This window comes from Schistocerca cancellata, chromosome 10 (genome assembly GCF_023864275.1).
Source record: "Schistocerca cancellata isolate TAMUIC-IGC-003103 chromosome 10, iqSchCanc2.1, whole genome shotgun sequence".
NCBI classification, from domain to species: domain Eukaryota; kingdom Metazoa; phylum Arthropoda; class Insecta; order Orthoptera; family Acrididae; genus Schistocerca; species Schistocerca cancellata.
In genome coordinates this window covers 87,737,680-87,760,564 of record NC_064635.1, presented here as the reverse complement: position 1 = coordinate 87,760,564, position 22,885 = coordinate 87,737,680, and the positions used below count along the sequence as shown (strand labels likewise).

Below are 22,885 nucleotides of genomic sequence, written 5' to 3'. Positions count from 1 at the left end.
AGTGGTTAAGGCAACTGCTTATGAGAAGCTAGAGTTAGAGTTCTAGTCCGGAACAAATTTTCAACTTTCACTATTGCATTCCACAATACCCTGTAGGGCTGGAATTCACGAATTTCCCCCACTCCTTTCCTTTCTTTCCCCATTCTCTATTTCATATAAATGTGTGCACCAGCAATGTCGTCATGAGTGGTGTCTGTTCTGTTGGACATGTACAACAGAAGAGGCATCACTCAAATATATACTTCATATTCGTGGTAACAACTTTTTGGTCAACTGTGTACTGCTAAGAGTAAAGAAAGAAAGACCTCTCCTAAACCTCGTTAAGAAAAGGGAACATGATTGGATGGGACATACACTATGAGGGAAAGGAATTCGAACAACAGCTATTGAAGTACAGTGGAAAGACAGAACAACATAGTAAGTAGAATCCCAAAAATGCTGGATGAAATGAAAAGAATAAGAGATTACACTATAGAACAGTTGGCCTGGAACAGGATCAAATGGGGACAGCAGTATTGCTGGGAATGTGCCAGTAGACACTACACTGTATGATGAAGATAATGATAATGACAACTGTAGTGGTTTTACATTTCAGCAGCAGTGTTTTTCAATACATTTGTTGTATGATGCTTGTACAGTAGCATATTCATAGTAGGAATCACTTCCTCAAAGGCGTTTGTTAGACTGAAACCAAAGGAAGCGGCCTCATTATTTTTCTGTAATTTTGCTTGAAAGTGTGTTTTGTATCTTATCTCTCGTGTTATGTAGCATTTTCTTTCAACTATTTCAGGAATGTTTGCCTCCAGAAGATTATCTTGGGCCTGTCACATACAATATTGATAAAACAGAGAATGAAGAAGATGAAGAGGAGGCAGCGAGCGAGGATGATCGGCAGGTGAGTTGTTTTCCCAGTGTCTTGTCTGCCACGGGTGTGTTGGTAGCAGATATTTACATAAGAGCTCCGACAACCATCCACACACAAAAGGGGTGTCATGAAAACTCTCATCAACAGAGCCAAAAGAATTTGCACACCAGGACACCTACATGGTGAACTGAAACACCTGAAGCAGACTTTCCAGAAAAAATGACTATTCAGGAAAGGAGTAAATAGAACTCTGCCACCAAATAAAAGTCCTAGGGACAATGATAAAAAATGCATCTTATTAGATCAGTAAGATTTTACAGAAACATAATGCCAGACCGGTTTTCAGATCAACAAAGAAAATATGTCAAGCCCTCAGATCTGTAAAGGATAAACTTCTTCCTCTACTGGCATCCAGGATATATAAGATTCCCTGTACAAGGGTATCCTGAAAAGTAATCCCTCTGAATTTTGTATGTGAAAAACCTTACAGCTTTTTAAATGAAACAAAATTTATTAACCTTATACATCTGTATTCTTCATGTTAACGTATTTATTTCTCAGCATAGTCACCCTGGTGACAAACACATTTGTCACAACAAAAAACCAATTTGTTGACACCATCATTGTAGAATTTTTGACTTTGTTAATGGACCCACAATCTCACCTCTGCTTGCACTGCATCATTACTATCAAAGTGAAGTCCTTGAAGGTGTTCTTTAAGTTTTGGAAACGTGAATACTGGATGGAGCCAAGTCTGGACAGTTATGGAAGATGTTTGATGACAGTGAACCCAATGCAATGGATTGTTGCAGATGTCGCAGCACTTGTGTGTGGTCTGGCATTGTCATGCCGAGGGGGAGAGTACTCCCATGTGTGAGCAAACTATTGGAATTTGAAACTACATCTACATCGGTTATCTGCAAACTGCCACAAGAGCATGGCAGAGGCTACATTCCATTGTACCAGTTATTAGAGTTTCACCCCATTCCATTCACGTATGAAGCATGGGAAGAATGATTGTTTGACAGCCTCTGTGCATGCAGTAATTATTCCAGTCTTATTCTCATGATCCCTAAGTGAGCGATACATAGGGGATTGTAGTGTATCCATAGAGTGGTTTAAAACTGGTTGCTTTACCCACTACTGAGCCTATGTGATCATTCTATTTAAGCAGCTTCTTTCAAACAGTACGTCATTGTAGATAACTGCATCATCTGCAAAAAAATCAGATGTTGCTGTTCATATGGTATGATAGGTCATTAATATACAACATAAACAGCAATGGTCTCAAAACACTTCCCTGGGTTACATCCAAAGTTACTTCTACATCTGACAATGGCTCTCCATCCGAGATAACATGCTGCATCCTGCCTGCTAAAAAGTCCTCAATCCAATCACAAATTTCGCTTGATACCCTGTATGATCACACTTTTGACAGTAAGTGTAGGTGTGGTACTGAGTCAAATGCTTCTTGGAAATCAAGAAACACTGCATCTACCTGACTACACTAATCCAAAGCTTTGAGTACGTCGTGAGAAAAGTACAGGTTGGATTTCACGTGATTGATATTTTTGAAATCCATGCTGGTTGGCATTGAGGAGTCATTCTGTTCAAGATGCCTCATTATGTTTGAGCTCAAAATATTTTCTAAGATTCTACAACAAATCGATGTCAGGGATATTGGATGGTAGTTTTTGGATAACTTCTACTACCCTTCTTGTAGATGGGTGTGACCTGTGCTTTTTTCCAAGAACTGGGGATGGTTTTTTGTTCAAGGGTTCTACGATAGATTATAGTTAGAAGAGGGGCTATCTGTGTCATAAATACAGTGTAGAATGTGACAAAATTCCATCGGTCCCTTGGAGCTGTGTTCAATTGTAACAATTTCAGCTGTTTCTCAACACCACTGACTCTAATATTTATTTCATTCATTTTTTCAGTGGTGCGAGAATTAAAGTGAGGCAATTCTCCTTGATTACAACACACTGTTTCTCACTCACTGATGTGGTTATGTTTCACACTATCACATTACACTCTGCAATTCAGAACCATCTAGCAGAAGAGGATTACATTTTGCGTCAGCGAAGCAGGAGTGTCAGCCAATTAATATGCATGACATCGTGTACTTCTACCAACATGGACAACATAATAAAAAAAAATGTAGATATTACTTTTCAGCATGCCATCATAAGTTTCCTACATTGTAACAAAAAAGAGAAGCATGAATATACATTTGCAGGAACACAAAAACCTTTGCCGACAAGGGAAAGCTGTAATAGACTACGGTACGCTCTTCAGTTAAGGAACCATGAAGTGAAATTCTTCAGTATCAAAATTTTATCTACAATGATGAACTATGATCTACACCTATATAGAGAAATTGTCAAAATATATACAAGGCGTGAGTGAAAAGCAACAGGAGTTTTTTAATTTTGCACGCTTCATATATCAGAGTTCAATTTTTTACAAAATTAGCTGATGTATGTTTGCATTTTCAGCTGTTTTGAATGCGTAGTTTATTGTTGACAGTCAAGCAGGTTATATGTGTTTTCGAGTGCTCGACGAATTTTTCCTTTCCTGAAAGAAGGATCAAAGAATTTCTATTAAATTTTGCTTGAAGCGCGGAATAAAGTGCAGCACCACATTCAAAAGGTTGAATGTCGCTTTTGGCAAATGTGCTATGAGGAAGACAAGAGTTGATGAGTGGTACAAAAGTTTCAAGGAGGGTCCAGAAGATGTTGAAGATGACAACCGACCTGGATGCCCTAGCACATGAGTTATGATAACAGTGTTGAAATGGAAAGAAAATGGTTTTGGAAATTTGTTGAATCACCATCAGAGAGGTTGCTGATGTTATCAGCATATCCTCTGCTTAAGCCAAGCAATTTTTTCAGACGTTTTAGGCATGAAATGCATAGCAGCAAATTTTTTTCCAAACTTGTTGAATTTTGACCTAAAATGATGATGCATAGACATCATTCAGGAATTGGTGAATGAAGTGGAGAATGACCCAGAACTTCTTTAGAAGGTTATAACAGGTGACAAAACATGGGTATACAGGTATGACGTCAAAATCAAGACTCGGTGTTGTCAACGGAAACAAACACTGAAAAATATTAAACAAGTTTGATCACATGTGAAGGAGGTTCTTACTGTTTTCTTAGATTACAACAGGATAATGTGTCATGAGTTCCAGCTTTGCAGTTGTATTGTTTATAAGTTATATGCTATCTGTGTGAAGCAAACTGAAGAAAATGACCAGAATTGTGGGAAAACCACTCATGATAAAACTCCTACTCTCATCTCAATACTTTTTTGTGACTTTTTTGCCAAAAAACAAAACCATTATATTGCCTCAATCACCGTATTTGCTAAACACGGCTCTCTGCGACTTCTTTCTCGTCTTAGACTGAAGAGAAGCATGAAACATGTTATTTTGCCACCATTGATGAGATAAAAACAGAATTGCTTAAGAAGTTGAACACCATAATGAAAAGTGAGTTCCAGAAGTGCTTCCAATATTGGAAAAAGTGCTGGCACAGGTGTTATATCAGAGGGGTATCACTCTGAAGGAGGAGACAAAGTTGATGTTGATCAATAAATAAAGATTCTTTAAAAAAGAAAAAAATTTTATTACTTTGTGATCACACCTTGTATAAGCATAGGGCCAATTATAACAGTAAAAAAGAACCCATGAAACTTAGTGATCAACAGCAGCTCTACAGAATTGATTCACAAATTTTATCTTTAAAAAGGATTTTCTCTTCTGATCATTCCTCCTTTATATGGTATTTATTTCACCCTCTGACATCTCACCCATCAGTTAGCAAGCTTGGGAGAACCAGGAGCGTGTATGACAATGTCCAACACAACTCTGGACAAAACATCAGGAACAAAAGTTTCATGGACCACAACGGTAAAATGTGGAAGACTCACCAGCAACTGAAATAGAGGGAGGTCAAGCGTTGTATCAAGTAATTGCCTGTAGAACATTAGATTTGCTTGTGAACCATATGGAAAAATTAGTTTAGTGGGGAGGACTTTTAACAAGAAGAAGAGGCACCAGTCGGTTCTGTATACTCCTTATGTAGGTGTATATATGGAGTGTGTCCCATCTTCTTACAGCAGATAGTACTGCTCCAAACTAGGGAAAAAATCTCAACAACAAATACTTGTTGAGATATGGGTCATTTTACATGTTCTATTTTCAGGAATGTTTGTTCACCTTCCCAAGTTTTTGTTGGGCCTAGCAACCAACTTGCTCATTACTCGCATGATGTAATGAGTGATTTTTACAGGGGTCTCAAGTTGATTATCTGATTCTAGTTTCTCAGAAGGCTCTTGACAGCATTCATCACAGACGGATTCTAATCCAGTTGTGTGCCTATGGAGTACAGTAGAGCCTCGGTAATTCGAGCTAATTGGTGCTGAGTCTACTTTGAATTACAAAAAACCCAAATAACACGGAAATATCACTGAAACAATGGGTAGATCATAATAAATATTTAATGGACACAATAGTGATTAAAAATAATTAAAAACAATATAGTATATACTTGTGTTATATGTACATATATAGACACACATTTCCAATTTGCGAAAATATAAGTTATATTTTTAAGAAATTGCCCATAGTCCTTTGTTTGAAAATACAACCCCATTTTTTACCTGTTATGTCACATAGTGCCAGTTGGAGTGTCTTCCGCTTGCTGCTCGATATAATGCAATGGTATATCAAATGCTGCCAAACCCTCGATGTGAGTGATCATTGGTAAATTTCAGGCAGCTCCTCATCATCACTGCCTTCAGCGGGTTCACTAACCATATGAAAAATTGCAAGATTGGTCACTTCATCCTGTTCATCACTGTTCATGCAATCTGAAATATCACGCGCATTTGCATTTTCACATCCAGCAAGCTTTTTTATCAGTTCTGCCAACAGTAAGCCATATTCGTCTGCACTGTAGGTATTTGTTTCACTCTGTAAACTCTGGTTCCATGACTTTTTTAGTGTGTCTGCTTATATTTCAGACCACGAATTGGCTATCAAGTAAACTATATTTTTCATTGTAGGTTTTTTTAAAAAAATTGTTGGTTTCTTCACCTTCTGTTTGTAGAAGTGTTTGAAGCAAACTATGGTGTGAACCAGCATTGTCAAGCGTTAAGATTGCTTTGGAAGGCAAGCACTTTTTCTTTAGGTATCTTTCAGTTTCTGGAACAAAATCTTTGAAAAACCTCTTCTTAAAAATATTTTTGTCCATCCAAGCAGATTTGTGGTGGACATTTGTAATAGGCAGTGCAAAGCAGTGATAATTTTTAAGGCTCTGGGGTTAGCAGATTTCCTGGTTACCAGCAGCTCCAGTGTATGGTCTCCACTTTCATTCACTGCAGCAAGAACTGTTAACCTCTCTTAACATTCTTTGTAGCCCGGGACAGCCTTTTCTTCTTTGAGGCTAGAGTTTTAGATGGAAGCATTTTATAAAGTAAACCTGTTTCATTTCAGGTATACAGTTGATCAGGAGTAAGATTTTCTTCTTGTATAATTTTTCTTAATTTCTCACAAAATTGTATAATAGTTTGAGAATCTGCAGAAAGTTTTTCACCACAAATTTCAAGCTACCTTACACTGTATTGCTTCTTCCACCTATCCAACTATACTGAACTTGCAGTAAAATTGTCCTCGCCTTCCTTTAACTTGTTTCTAAAAAATACAGTTTTTTGTTGTAGAATAGGCCCTTAAATCAGATTTCCTTTTTGTCTTTGTTAAGTAAACCAAATAAACAAAGCTTCACTCATTTTTTGATACTTAGATTTCTTCATTGACTTCTCTTCAAATCATGAAATAGAACACTTGTTTGATGAAAACTTCTCAGTTTTTCCTCTGTTTCTATGCCAATCTCCAATTGTCACTTCACCAACTCCATACTCAGCAGCAATTTTGTTTTTCAATGCCTCTCGTTTGTTTAGTCTTTTCAAATCCTCCAGATTCACACTCAATGGCACAAACTTTCTCTTACTGCTGTCATTCATTGTAATGTATGAATTAAAACATTAAGAAGCACACAGTTACATGTACATACATGTAACACTTTAAAATTAACTTCACACATGTGGACACACTACAGTACGGATGCTACTACACAAATAGCTACAGTATATACAACAGTTTTCAGCAAATGTTGTAAAATGTGTATTGTATTGTTACTTAGGTGACCTGTATTTTAATGACCACTGTTGCTGAGTAGGCAGAACAATAGGAGTAACAATAAGGATGGTATGAACTGTAAAATTGATTGTCACGTGGTCCCAATTAGTGAAGGGTCAACAAAGAAAGAGTAAGCACAGTCCTCAAAACTGAATTGTAGCTGTCCTTCTGTGATATAAATGTGCATTAGCAGTCTGAGGCCAAGGTTATTTCTGTGCATTATGAATAAAAGCACTAAGTGGGACAATTTCAGCTGTATTGTACGTGGAAAATTGAAAGGAAGTTCAAAAATATAGCACATTTGAAAGTGTGTAAAACTTAATGTGGACAACATATGAAAACAGGTTTTTACTCGGGTTTTATGTAAAATTTTAATTTTTGTAAGATGAGCTTGAGTCAGGAATGTCACAGTTGGTAGTAATTCGTTTGAAGTCTTCTAGTGAAACCTAAGTTATATTTGGAATTCCCCAAGAAGTGTTAATAGTCACTCTGCTGTTCTTAATCGATGTAAACAATAGGAGATAATTTTTTGAACTACCCTCTTAGATGATGCAGATAGAAATGTGCTGAATGAAACATGTTCGGCTATCAAGAGGGCAATGTGTGAAGCCTTCAGTGACTACTGTAGCAGAATGTTGTCAAATAATCTTTCACAAAATCCAAAGAAATTGTGCTCATGTGTAAAGACTGTTAGTGGCACCAAAGTCAGGGTCCAGTCCCTAATGAATGGGACAGGAACTGAAATTAGGGGTAGTAAAGCAAATGCTGAAATGCATAATTGTTTTCAAATGTTCTTTTACAAAGGAATGATGATGATGATGATGATGATGATGATGATGATGATGAGATCCCATACTCTGAGGAACTTAAGGGATGATGTGGGAGACCCATACTGCTGTACTAGGGAAGATTCTAGAGGAGGTGGTTTGACATTGCCTGCCACCAACCGTAATGGGGATGAATGATGATGATGAAGACGACATAACAACAGCCAGTCATCTCGAGGCAGGAAAAGTCCCTGACCCCACAGCGAATTGGACCCAGGAGAACACTACCACAAGACCATGAGCTGTGGACTTTACAAAGGAAAACATAGGATAATTGCCCTAATTTAATCCTCATACCAGTGAAAAGATGAGTCCAATCAGTATTAGTGACAGCAGTGTTGAGAAACAGCTGAAATTGTTAAAATTGACCTAATTTGCAGTTGAGTTAGACCCTCACCTAACAATAATCCACTGTAGATCCCTCGAACAAAAGACTGTGCTGAGTAGTTGGAAGAAAGCACAGGTAACAACAATCTACAAGAAGGGTAGTAGAAATGATCCAATATCTTTGACATAAATTTATTGTAGAATCTTAGAAAATATTCTGGCTCAATTGTAATGAGGTCTCTTGAACAGAATGACCTCCTCCATGCCAACTGGCATTAGTTCTGAAAACATCGACCATGTGAAACCCAACTCAGACTTTTCTCATATGACATACTGAAAGCTTTGCATCAAGGTAGTCAGGTAGATGCAATATTTCTTGATTTCTGAAAAGTATTTGACTCAGTGCTACACGTACACTTATTGTCAAAAGTTTGTTCACATGGGGTATCAAGATAAATTTATGATTGGATTAAGGACATTTTGGCAAGGAGGACACAGCTTGTTATGTTGATGGAGAGTCATCTTCAGGTGTAGAATTAACTTAAAATGTGCCCCCAGGTAAGTGTACTGGGACCCTTGCTATTCATGTTCTATATCACTGATCTTGCGGACAATATTAATATTAGCTTTTGAGTTTTGCAGATGATGCAGCTATCTATAATGAAGTACTGTCTGAAAGAATCTGCATAAATATTCAGTCAAATCTTGATAAGATTTCAGAGGGGTGTAAAGACTGCCAGCTTGCTTTAAAATGTTCAAAAATGCAAAATTATGCACTCTACAAAATCAAAAAACGTGGTATTCAATGATTGTAATATCAAGGAGTTATATTTGAAATCAGCCAACTGATACAAACACCTTGGTGTAAAAGTTTGTAGGGATATGAAATGAGATGATCACATAAGCTCTGTTGTGGATAAAGCTGGTGGTAGACTTGGGTTTATTGGTAGCATACTCATGAAATGCAATCAGTCTACATAGGAGATTGGCTTCCAATCACTTGGGTGACCCACTCTAGAATATTGGTCAAGTGTGTGGGACCCATACCAAATAGGGCTAGTAGGCGATATTGAATCTATACAGAGAAGGGCATGATGAATGCTCACAGGTTTGTTTAATCCATGTAAAAGTGCCACTGACATACTGTAGAAACTGAACTGGCAGACTCCTGAAGATACATGCAAACTATCACAAGAAAGTCTACTAACAAAGTTTCAAGAAACAGCTTTAAGTGATGACTCTAGGAATATACTACAACCCCCTATCATTGCTCAATAGGGATGTGAAGAAAAAATTAGAATAATTGCAGCGCGCACAGAGGCATTCGATCAATCATTCTTCCCATGCTCCATACGTGAATAGAAAGTGAAGAAACCCTAATGACTGGTACAATAGGACATAACTCTGCCACATGCTTTGCGGCCATTTGCAAATTGTGGATATAGATGTAGGCGTAGTTGATACTGCTGTTAACAGTCTGATAAAGTCATCAGAAGATCAAAACAAAATTCAAAATGATCTGTGGTGTAAAAAGAGATGGTTGACTCTAACAAGTAGAGGCAAAGGTGGAAAAATGGGTCCCTGCTGGTATTATGAGCCCCCTACATATTTGCAACTACAGGCCACGAATTCTAGCGGAGAGCACATGAACTACTAGAACTAGTTGCCAAACTTCACTGTAGAATGCGCAGACATAGTAGCTGTCATGGTTTGTGAGTAGTTGTGCTGTGAATTTTTTCACTGTCATCAAAAGTTTGAAAGGTTAGTGTTTACTTGAATAAAACTCAAATTTTTAACATGCTATTAGTAAAATTAAGGAAAGGTACATATTTGGCTTGTTGTTGGGATGCCGTTTTACATTAATTAATGTCGATTGTGAACCAAGCTAACCGTAGGCAAAATAGTTTTTCCCAAGATGGCGAGGGTGGATATATGGGCCCCTTTTGCTGCTGGTATTATGGGCCCCGTAAAATCGTGGGTCAAAGCAAATATGGCAAATGCTATTGTAGCTATTAAAGAGAAAAAAATGGGGTTGAAAAAAGTGGTTAAAGTGTACTCTGTGCCTCATTCTACGCTCCAAAGGCTTTCACAAATCGACAAACCGGTCGAAGAAATAGTTAATATTAAATTGGGCCGTCCACCAGTTTTACCACAGGGACTTGAGGACAAACTGGTTAAATATCTTCTCATTATGGAATCCAAATTCTACGGCCTTACCAGAAATGATTTCAGGTGCATGGTCTACCAGCTTTGCACAAGAAATAAAGTCCCTCATCCATTTGTAAAGGGCAAAGTTGCTGGTCGAGCTTGGTTTGACCATTTTATGTCATGGCACAAAAATATTCTGTCTATTTTGAAACCATCCGCAACTTCGATTTGACGTGCTAATGGGTTTAATAAACAAGCTGTCGACAATTTCTTCAATTTACTAGAAGCTGCGTTCAGTAACTACAAATATCCTGTGGACAGAGTTTTTAATGAAGATGAGTCAGGCCTTAGTGTCGTTCAAAGCAAAATTTCTCGTGTCATCGGCCTGAGGGGAAAAAGGCAAGTTGGTGCATTATCTGCAGCTGAAAGAGGATCTCTTGTAATGTGTGTGTTCTGCATGAGGGCGTCTGGTACTTTCGTCCCACCAATGCTAATTTTCCCCAGGAAAAATATGAAGGATACACTGATTAAAGGGGCTCTGTCTGGCTCTATAGGAAGGTGTCATCCCTCTCGTTGGATTCAGAGCAACCTTTTCACTGTTTGGTTAATCCATTTTATCTCTAAAACAAAGCCATCAAAAGATGATCCTATTTTGCTTATTTTAGATGGCTACCTTACCCACACAAAGAATATTGACGTAATTGACATAGCTCGTGAACACCATGTTACAATAGCTAGCTTGCCTCCGCACACTACACACAAGCTGCAACCACTAGATAGGAGCTTCAAGGGACCCCTTAAGAATCATTTTAGCGACTACATAAGGCAATGGATGCTGCACAACAATAGGCCTCTTGGACCATATGATATTGCTGAGTTACTTGGGAATGCATTCCTGAAATGTCAAACAGCTGAAATAGCCATTTCAGGGTTCAGAGTCACAGGAATTTTTCCTGTAAATCGCAAAGTGTTTAATGATATTGACTTTGCTCCCTCTGAAGATATTGATGTTCAAAGTCTGACTGTAGATGCTCTGAAAGCCAGTAAAGGGCGAATTCCTAAGGACAAGCCTTTAAGTCAATCAGCTCAATGCATTTATCCTGGCACATCATTGACATTAACTACACCATCTGCAAGAGACTTGCCAGAAGCTGGGCCCTCAGGATGCTCTTCCAACAACATTTTGGTCATGTTTCTCCCCAAGACATATTGCCGATACTAAGACCAAAAAGAAAATTTACAAACAAAGGCCCTAAACCCATTACTTAAGCTGTTGTAACTTATTCTCCTTATAAATGTGCACTAGAAGAGGCAGAAGAAAAGAAAAATAAGAAAACTAAGAAGAAACAAGACGGAAAGAAAAGAGCAGTACAATGAATAATGACGGCAATGAAAAACAATCAAATTCTAGAACAAGTAGGAGAAATAAGTTAGTGTATGAACATGAATCAGATGAAGAAGGTGAAGAGGCAAGTGTAGGTTTTGATTCGGGAGAATCACTCCCAGACATTGAAGTTGGTGTTTCTGTTCCTGATGTTGATGACGCTGTATGTCTATTTTGTGAAGGTTTTTTTTTCAAAGGACACAAAAGGTGAACTTTGGGTCCAATGTATAGCCTGTGAGATGTGGGCTCACAACTAATGCTCTGGATGTGAAAAAGATGCTTATGTGTGTGACTATTGTAAATAGACTAGGCATAGGCTATGAAAATCATTCTGCCAGTAGACTAATTAACAATGTTCAGAGTGAATCTTTCTTTCATTATACACAAAAATTAAATAAAATTATTTTTTTTCAAATTTTTGTTTCTTTTTATCTCAAACTACCTTGGGGCCCATATTACCAGCACAAGTTCGTGACGCAACAAAATGCAGACTATCAGGAAAAAAATAAAATTTTGTTTTAAATATTAAAAAGGTTGAACCAAGACATGTTGTAACTATTGCAGGACATACTAGAGAAATGTTTTATGTTAATTTCAGGTGATTCTACTAAAAATAAAATGTGTTATATAAAAAAAACCAAGTGGGGGCCCATTTATCCCCCTTTACCTCTAAAAATTGTACAGTCTTCCATGGAGACAGTGTCACAAATTTGATATGAGTTGATGTGGCAAACATTAAAACAAAGGCATTCTTTGTTGTGGTGAGATAAAAGTTGTGTGGACTAATTATATTCCTTACTGAATAAATTTCATATTGTTCAGCAATAAAAAAATTGGAAAGTGCTTTTGACATAACTGTAATAGTTTCTTTATTATGTTATGTTAGACATCTGTTATGGTGTGTAATAAGCATTAAAAATTATGTGTTAGGAAAAATTTAATAGCTTTAGAAGTATTATGTTTTTCATGGATTAGTGTGACATGATACTGAATATCATACTTTAGAAAATGCATGTAATTGTAAATGCTACTGGATTATACACTCCTGGAAATTGAAATAAGAACACCGTGAATTCATTGTCCCAGGAAGGGGAAACTTTATTGACACATTCCTGGGATCAGATACATCACATGATCACACTGACAGAACCACAGGCACATAGACACAGGCAACAGAGCATGCACAATGTCGGCGCTAGTACAGTGTATATCCACCTTTCGAGCAATGCAGGCTGCTATTCTCCCATGGAGACGATCGTAGAGATGCTGGATGTAGTCCTGTGGAACGGCTTGCCATGCCATTTCCACCTGGCGCCTCAGTTGGACCAGCGTTCGTGCTGGACATGCAGACCGCGTGAGACGACGCTTCATCCAGTCCCAAACATGCTCAATGGGGGACAGATCCGGAGATCTTGCTGGCCAGGGTAGTTGACTTACACCTTCTAGAGCACGTTGGGTGGCATGGGATACATGCAGACGTGCATTGTCCTGTTGGAACAGCAAGTTCCCTTGCCGGTCTAGGAATGGTAGAACGATGGGTTCGATGACGGTTTGGATGTACCGTGCACTATTCAGTGTCCCCTCGACGATCACCAGTGGTGTACGGCCAGTGTAGGAGATCGCTCCCCACACCATGATGCCGGGTGTTGGCCCTGTGTGCCTCGGTCGTATGCAGTCCTGATTGTGGTGCTCACCTGCACGGCGCCAAACACGCATACGACCATCATTGGCACCAAGGCAGAAGCGACTCTCATCGCTGACGACATGTCTCCATTCGTCCCTCCATTCACGCCTGTCGCGACACCACTGGAGGCGGGCTGCACGATGTTGGGGCGTGAGCGGAAGACGGCCTAACGGTGTGCGGGACCGTAGCCCAGCTTCATGGAGACGGTTGCGAATGGTCCTCGCCGATACTCCAGGAGCAACAGTGTCCCTAATTTGCTGGGAAGTGGCGGTGCAGTCCCCTACGGCACTGCGTAGGATCCTACGGTCTTGGCGTACATCCGTGCGTCGCTGCGGTCCGGTCCCAGGTCGACGGGCACGTGCACCTTCCGCCGACCACTTGCGACAACATCGATGTACTGTGGAGATCTCACGCCCCACGTGTTGAGCAATTCGGCGGTACGTCCACCAGGCCTCCCGCATGCCCACTATACGCCCTCGCTCAAAGTCCGTCAACTGCACATACGGTTCACGTCCACGCTGTCGCGGCATGCTACCAGTGTTAAAGACTGCGATGGAGCTCCGTATGCCACGGCAAACTGGCTGACACTGACGGCGGCGGTGCACAAATGCTGCGCAGCTAGCGCCATTCGACGGCCAACACTGCGGTTCGTGGTGTGTCCGCTATGCCGTGCGTGTGATCATTGCTTGTACAGCCCTCTCGCAGTGTCCGGAGCAAGTATGGTGGGTCTGACACACCGATGTCAATGCGTTCTTTTTTCCATTTCCAGGAGTGTAGTTATTTAAAACTTTATGTTCAATAATGCACATATAAACAGGCTCTTAGGGGATGCCCCTCTCAGCTGATCTTGGAGCAGGTGCTGATATATTAGGACATAAAATTTGTTTGGGTTGTAATATTATCTGTTTGAAGTACTCTTTGGATGGCTTTAGGCATTTGAAGTTAGGCAGCAGCCATCTATTACGTCTCAGCAAATATGGCTCAGAGATTCCAACTCCACATGTATATCATACGGAGCAGTTCAAAATAAAAAGCTGAAGACCATGCATGAAATACACATGCAGGAAAATATATAATATATATAAGCTTAGAGTTTGTTTTAGTATTCAAATGTTACTTAACTGTCCACGTATACAGTATGTTGTTTATGTTCGTGTAATAAAAGCTTACTTTTTTAAATCCTGTGTATAATCATTTCAGGTATAGTGAACAGTGTAACACTAATAAAGAATTTAGTTGAAAGGCAAGATACTGTAAGATTTACTATGATTTTGACACCCCGCAAACCCTCTCACTATATCGTTGTCTGTCAGAGCTAACTATTGCTATAGCCAAATTCTACATTTTGTCATGGTTAAAGCTGCCATCACATTTGATTAAATCATTTATCAGTTGTATTGCAGTAGCATCCCTGAAAACTGACATCAATGGGGAGGCATGGCTGCTAGTCCTGCCATAACTTCTCATTTATTGTTTGACAACACAACAGGGGCATTGTGTGGACGTTCTTTTCACATTTGAAGTAAACCATCTACTCATTTTAGATAATTTTATCTCTGTTCAGATTTTACTTCATTTATTGGTTCATTATTTAGCAATGGGCAAAAGAAAGTGCGTGTTTCGTATTAACCTGCAACAGAAACACAAATTTTTGAAATCTCTAAACTAATTCAGAGCTTTCTTCTTGTATCTCTTATGATGTAATTAAAACAAACCATTTCTGAAAAAAGGCATGTCTAGTGAAAATACAATGGAAAAAATAAAGTTTAATGTTTCAGTAAACTGTTAAGGCATTTAAAAATATGTCCTGGTTGGTATCCTCTGCCATTCACTTCAGTGATTTCCAAAATATGGATGTCAGTTTATGACCCTATGGTTACCTCACTGACTTGCAAATTAGCATGAAATTCTTAACACATAAATGAGTGCAAAAACAGATGGATCTGTAGCATAGTGCGAGGCCTATGTTAGGTTGGAATGCAACAGTTTTGACAAGAGGCAGCTAAGTCAATGAATTTGATAACAAAAAAACTCTCTGTGTCTGGCCTGGTCTAGCTTAACCCAGGGTCTAGGTTAGATGAGAATGCAATAATTTGGTTATGAGTTGACAAGCAAACGAATGTGATAGTACAAAACCTACCTTTGTTGATTGACTGTAGTGTAGCCCAAGTTGTAGGTTAGTTTGGAATGCAGAAGCCTGGCTGTTAGTGGGCGCTAATGAACGTGATAGTAAAAATATTGTTGAAGTGGTTGACTTGAAACAGTTTCAAGTGCTTGTCATTAAATATTAAATTTTATACCCCATCAGACATGTATAGACATGTCACAGTGCAAAATTTCCTCTCTCCTGAATGGGAACTGAGCCATCAAATATGGGAGTGACGTATATTTCATTACTTGTGTATCAATGCACATTGATCATTTTGTTGCTTTTCTTTTGTAATTTCAGTGTGTAAAAGAATGCTTTGCCTTGCAGTGGTGTGTTGTCAGTATATAATATAGATTTTTATATTGTGTGGTTTGTGATTAGTTGGAGATATTGATGCTAAACATTCAGTGTTTGCTTTCTTTTTGTGACATCACTTGCTTTGTCCTTGGCTTCTTTCCATAAGTGAATAGTTTAGCATCTGTTCAGATACTGATCGGTTTAAACATGTAGTGAGCTTTTGTACTGCCTTCAAAAGTGAGGCAGCATGTTGATTTGGAATTTTTGTATAGTCTGATTCGAGGTTGGTGCATGCTAAGGGGAGTTGCCGTAAAAGAAAAAAAGTTGTGAACACTGCCAGTCAGCAGTCAATGTGGTGCCAAAGAGGAGGTTGAGTGTCAGTGTCATATGGAAGTGTCACATGAAAGGGGTAGTGATGTTCAGAAAGAAAAGGTTCCTGGTTTGCAAACTACCATTAAGAATCATTTTGTGACTGACATGCATTTAGTGCCTGAGGCAGCTAGTGTATATCGATGCAGACATACCAGAAAATGAATGCTTTGAACAGGCTGTAATCAACCTTCCACAAAATCAACACTCTCGTCCAGAGTGGAGCATCTTTCGTTACAACATAATCATGAGCCAGCGATATTTGTGGTTTGATGGGCTGTTGGAAAAATCTAGCATCAAAGTTTATGACCTGGTTCCCATTAACGTACCAGCCAACAACACTGCGCAATAAACCTAAAGGATCATGTTTTTGAAACCCCATAATTGCCTCCCAATGTGCCACATAAGTTTGAAATTTGGGTCAAGGGTGCCTACAACCTTCCTCTGTAGGAGTTCAAAGGTGTGGCACCTTGCGAAGTCGCCCTCAGGTTCAGCAAGGCTCAAACAGCAAGGTGTCGACACTTGCAAAACAATGCCACAGATAAAAGTTCATGTGAGTTCTAAGAGCCGTGAATAATGTCACATTGGCGTCAAATTTCATCACAGTTCTGCCCATTGCAACTGTGGACATTTCACTCGACGATAAGATGGTCGCAGCTCCTATTACCCATATTTCACCCCATAATTTGACATCTCTATGATGGCGGTCAGAATCGCCACACCCAGCATTGAAATCACGCAGTTTTCTTATGGGTTGCCGAGGGAAACATTTCGGTTTCGCCGCCACAGGGAATCGACACGAAAACATCTCAGAGGGTGGCATAAAGGGTGCCAATGAAACTATTCCTTCTTTTGAGGTGCTGATTCCACACTCTTTGCGGTCGAAAACAACAGTACGTAATGCTTTCCTGTTGGAAAATTTTGGCAATCCTTGACATTGCTGACACCCTGCTGACACCCTTCTCTAAGGATACTGTGCGGCTGCTTTCCCATTAAATGTGATCGCACCGCTTTGGAGTTCAGCGCGACTGCAGTTTTTGCTCTCGCATACGGGTTGGAATCTCTACCGACTGTTCAAAATCTTTCGATGAAATATGAACATAATCCAGAAGATCAAAAGGTATGCTTCTTCAACCCTCCTCTCTTCCGCCCTCCTGTGGCATGTTCACCTAGAGTACAACACCAGCATGTGTGTGAATAAAACGGCAAAGAGTCCTTCTAAGGGCCCGAGCTCGGTAACACATTCGATGCCATCCTGCAACTTTGTTTAGCACGCTACAAATAAATGTACGTTCAGAAATTTCAAAACCAAATCAGCCTGGCGGTTCTCTAATGTCTGAGGGTTGGGTAATCTCTTAGACAACCTTTAGTGCAGTTTGCCTAATTTAAGGCGCTAGAGCCAGACGGCTGACGTGGTGTCGAAGCTTCTGACAGGAACATTTCTAATGACGATGACAAAGCACGGCGTCTTCCTTTTGCACCATCCTAGAGGAAGGTTCCAGGCCCCTGTGAGCCAAATTTCAAGCTTATGTGTTGCAGTGGAAGACAATTACGGGTTTACGAAAAAGTGATCCTTTAATTTTGTTGTGCAGTGTATTTTAAACAAGCACGAACAGATCCTCTTCACCTCTGCTAACATCAGTTGAACAGCATAGGGTTGAAACGCGGTTCCAATAATCATGGTATCCCTTTGCCGCCTACTGGAGAAGAGCCGATATGGACTGGGCCATGACAGAGACGGTTGTCGCTGGCAAATACATTTGGTACTAATTACAACTCGGCAATCAATCTCTTGTTGGCTAGAAAGAGCACAGTAGAGAAGTTTGTATTTGTATGTGTTAAGAGAAAAATGAATGTCGTGGGAAAGACCTAATTGTGGAAATTGATGAATCTCTATATGGAGAAGGAAAAAAATTGGAGGGCAATGCAACAGCATGAAGGGCATTTGACACTGTTGAAAGAGGCAATGATAGGTGCCTTTTTCATGTTGTGCAAGTGAAACCAAAAGAGATACTTTTAGAGATAATAAATGAAAATAGGTTACCTGAGACAACAATAGTGTTTGATTGTTTCAGTTCATGTAAGTGTGTAACAGATTAAGGATTCAAGCACCAATCTGTAAATCATAGCCTTCATTTCAAGGCTCCAGAAACAGGAGCATATACAATGCTGAAGGAATGTGGTCTGCAATGAAAAGATAGTTACAATGAACAAGGCAGTGCAAAAACTGATTAATGTACCATATTTCATTAATTGCGCATCGTGTCTGTATGATGACAACTCATATATTATTTCATTCACAGGTGCACCATTAATGAAATACATAAATAAGTATCTGGTAGTCTATAATTTGCTCCATACATATTTAAAAAAAAAAAATTCTTTTTTACAATTTTTCACCTGCTTCCATGTCACAGATGTACGTTGTAGTAGCAGGCCTCGTTTTCTGTATTGATCTCTTTTTGGCGGTATTTGTCTCCTTGAAAGTTATTTGTGATTGTAGTGAGGTTCTTGGATCCTTTATACCTGTACAAACCAAAACAACTATAAAGCAAAATTATTCCTTGGAGTTCGTTGTTTTTGCTGAGTGTATTACTATCGCTTTGCTTCAGTGCACTGCAACACCAAAAGTGAAGAAAGTATCTATTTCACTTAGCAGAATACTCATACCATCTTCATCATTTTTAATTTGCCAATTGTGGGCTCATGTTTTGGTTGATATACTCCTTACAAACAATTTCATTATAGATGAATCACATTTAGTATACTCTTTTCTAGGTTAATTCCAACTGACAGCACATTACTTCCAAAATTAGTTGTGTGAAATAAGGTGGTTCCTATTCTTACGTATCTCTTGAAAATCATGGATTATTGTCAGTTTTTTACGTGTAATCGGTACCATTTTGATTCCAACATTATTTCTAGTGCCGATTTTCCCACCGCCTCTATTCCTGCCATAGCTATATTCATTTTATGTACTAAATTCAGGCCATTTCTCATAATTTGTATCTTTTGTGGTAAACACAATGGTCTACAGTCAATGTGAGATGATGGCTCCTATAAGGTGAATTGTGAAATCTGAATTGAATGTTTCTTTTTCTGTTTTGGTTACCCAGTGCCTCTGATGTCATTATGACAGTACATGAACCAAGCTCTCTGATTGATTGAATGATTTCAGAGTTCCTTATAAGTTAATAAAATTGAAAGTTAAATCAAGAAATGTTGTTTTATATGATAGAAAAAACTTTGTCGACTGTTTTGCCACATAATATATATATATCACACCTCAATTATCAAACATGGGTGGGAGCCCAATACATAACTCTTACTCATTTCTTGATGTCCATTAAAATTTCTTTAACTGAACATTTTAAAGCTATGCATGATTTAGTATTGATTTCCACATTTGTATCATCTCCAAACAAAACAAATTTCACCTATAGTGATGTTTCTGACTAAAGATGACTAATATACAAAGAGGGAGCAAGGGCTGTAAGATTGGACTTACAGGGGTTCACAGCTCCTTTGTGAATATTTCTTGGCAACCATGGGGCCCCAGCCTTGGGAGCATTTCCATGCTGCGAGCTTATTTTTCCACAATCCCTTTCCACCCTGCCTCTCTATCGGATGGTTTTCTTGGTGCAGACACTGTGTGGACCTGGTTTATGATTTGGAACTAGAGTTTCCACTTGCGGCATTTTCTACAACTTCTCATTAAATAAATGTGTGGTCCCATTGTTAGATTTGATGGGCAACCAATTTTCAAAATTCCGCAGTTGTGTGGATTGTGCAGGGAAGGTCGCCCAATGTGGTGTATGCTCCACCTTTGCGCCATTCCGTTTTCACACCCTCTCCTGTAAAAAGGTAATGCACCCAAAACCCAGTATGCGAGCCATCCCATTGTCGGGTGGGTCGTGAAGTACCTACACGGTGGTAGCCCCCTAACCATGCAGGGATCACACAGTTAGTGCCTGATCTGAAACCTATCCATGTATGCCAACGACTATGTACCTATTGTGACTGGGGCACAGGGACTCTGAGCAATAGATAACTGGCAAAGTAGCCATTTCTGAGACTGGGTGGCACCATGGGGAGAGCCCCCTAGCAGAATGGGTGGCAAATTGGCGGATGATCTGGAAATGAGGCAGATGAAGATACCTCTCACTGGTGGCCATACAACCCCAGCAGTTTTTATCAAAAGGAAGTCCTCGTTTAATGCAGAGAGATACGATTCTAAAATGTTCCTTTCCTTGGCTGCACCATGGGAGAAATGTAGGGCTAAGCCACAAGCAAAGAAATATTCCCCTCTATTTCTTCTTGGCCAAATAGTCCTTATTGTTTATGCAGAACTTGGAAGACAAGTTTCAGCCATCTCTTAAAAGAAAAAGGAAAAAAAGTAGATAAATTTTGAACAAAACAGCATCCCCTGCCCAGTCACTGGCACTGTTTGCTCGTGACAAGTTGTATCACTTACTGGTGATGTCACTCCCCATAATACTCTAAATATGGTTCAGGGCATCATTTTTCACGAAGACATGCTCCTGCAATCTGATGATGGGCTATGCACCAACTTGGGATGACAGGGTGTAAATTTTGTTGGTCATGTCCATAGGCAGCCAAAGGACAATAGGGTTGCTACCAGAGCCTTCATCTTGGCCTTGGCGGGCGATTCATTGCCTGAAAAGACCGAGGTGATGGTATATCGATGCAGTGTGAAACCATATGTTCCCGCCCTATGTTGTGCTTCAAGTATTTGAAATACGGCAAATGTCTTTGTGTTGCAATGTAGTGATTGTGGATAACTGCTGAATGCAAACACACCTTGTGCCTCTCCCTCAATCTGTGTTAATGGTGGAAAGCACCATTCTCTCTGCTCATCAGATTGTGCCATTTTACAGAAAGAGAAGAAAATACAAGAATATAAGACTCTGCACAAACTAACATATTAGGAGTCCAGTTGCATCCAGCATGTATAACAGTGTCATGTTGCAGCTACGACGACATCGCCCCCTTTGGTGACAGTACTCCCAACTGTTACCACCTCTTACAGTGGGCCCTTGGGGTTGCTTGACCAAGCCTGCCCCTTTGATGGTTGGGGGCTCTCCTCTTGCTGCTTCCCGTACACCTACTTTGGCATCGTTGGCCTTCCACCCTCCGGGGACATTGGTCCTCACCTCCCAGCCAGAGAAAAATCACCCTCCTCTGGTGTCTCTTGCCAGGAGGGCATCCCTAGGGACACTTCCTTCCAAGGCTTCTGCCGGTCTAAAACCGAACACCAGCCAGTGTCTGAAGGAGCCATAGCCTGCTGGCTGAAGGGCATCACAATCATCATCATTACCTTAAACTGATTTAGAGAGGCCCTCACAATCATCCAAATACTCTAAGCATAGGAAAGATAAGTAGTAGTCCTCCAAGAAGTAGGAGATTCCAATGGCCTCCATGCCTCCAGATCTCACTTCTTCCACTTCTCTGGCTGAGGTGGGGATTGCGGTGGCCCCTGATGCCCCGGGTCACACCACACAAAGGAACCCAGAACCCATGTACGTTGATGCCTTAACCCCTGAACCCATGGCAGCAGGTGACCGTAGGGCAAATAACCTGCCTCCTTGGTCCCTTCATAGCCTCACAGTACATCAACAACATTATTCTCCAGTTGACTTGTAGTGGTTTTTTTTCACCACCTGCCTGAGCTGGGACATCTTCTAAGCACTTCCCATGCCTCCTGCATTACCTAACAGGAGACTCCGTTTCCAGAAACGGAGATCCTGGCCCTTCATGGATACAGGGGATATTATAAGAATCATACTATCTATGACAAGGTGTCGGATGGTGTTTACACATGTGTTCTAGATGCACCATGTAGTGAACTTGTGTCTCTTAATACACTTTTGTAGACTGTGGCTGTTTTGGTAAGGGCATCTCAGGATATTACCACCAGCAATGTTTACCTCCTTCCTGATGCTGAAGTGTCTCAGAACACATCGTTTGCATTGGTTTCTCAGCTCCCTGCACTTTTTCTAATCTTGTGTGATTTCAATGCCCATAACTCTCTGTGCGGTGAACCACATCACTGGCCATTGTAAAGACATCGAAAACTTAGTCTCACAACTTGACCTTCGCCTCCTGGATACTGGTGCCCTTACACACATCAGTGTTGTACATGGAACTTTCTCAGCCATTGACCTTACCATCTTTAGCCCATGTCTTCTCCCATCCATCCACACGATGGCCTGAGTGATAATGACCACTTCTCGATCTTCCCTCAGCATTGCTTCTGTGGATGCCTGCCCAGATGGGCTCTCAGGTGGGATGCTTTCACCTCTAGTGTCGCCCTTGGCTCCATGCCGCAAGGAAATATCAATGAGACAGTCTAGAACATAAGTACAGTCATTCTTTCGGTAGCTAATTTGGCAATCCCGTTCCTCAGGCCTGCCTGGTGGGAGACAATATCTTGATGTCATATCTTTGCCACCTTTAGCCACATCTGGAGTAAGGGCAAGTTTGCATTGCAGTGGCGAGAAAGCGTCATCATCCCAATACTGAATTTGTATAAGCACTCTCTAGAGATGGATAGTTATCACCCAATTAATCTCACCAATGTTCTTTGGTGCTTGACTGCATGGTAAGCTG

General features: G+C 40.1%; 1 protein-coding gene across 6 annotated transcripts in view; it reads left to right on the top strand.

Annotated features, from left to right (window-relative positions):
* Window positions 1-22,885, top strand: part of LOC126106409 (gastrula zinc finger protein XlCGF57.1-like) — a 327,990-nt gene that overhangs the window by 107,639 nt on the left and 197,466 nt on the right. For all 6 annotated transcript variants that reach the window (XM_049912684.1, XM_049912683.1, XM_049912681.1 and 3 more), the window contains one exon: window positions 791-895. In XM_049912684.1, the coding sequence (XP_049768641.1) occupies window positions 791-895 (105 nt within the window). The remainder of the gene's footprint in view (window positions 1-790; window positions 896-22,885) is intronic.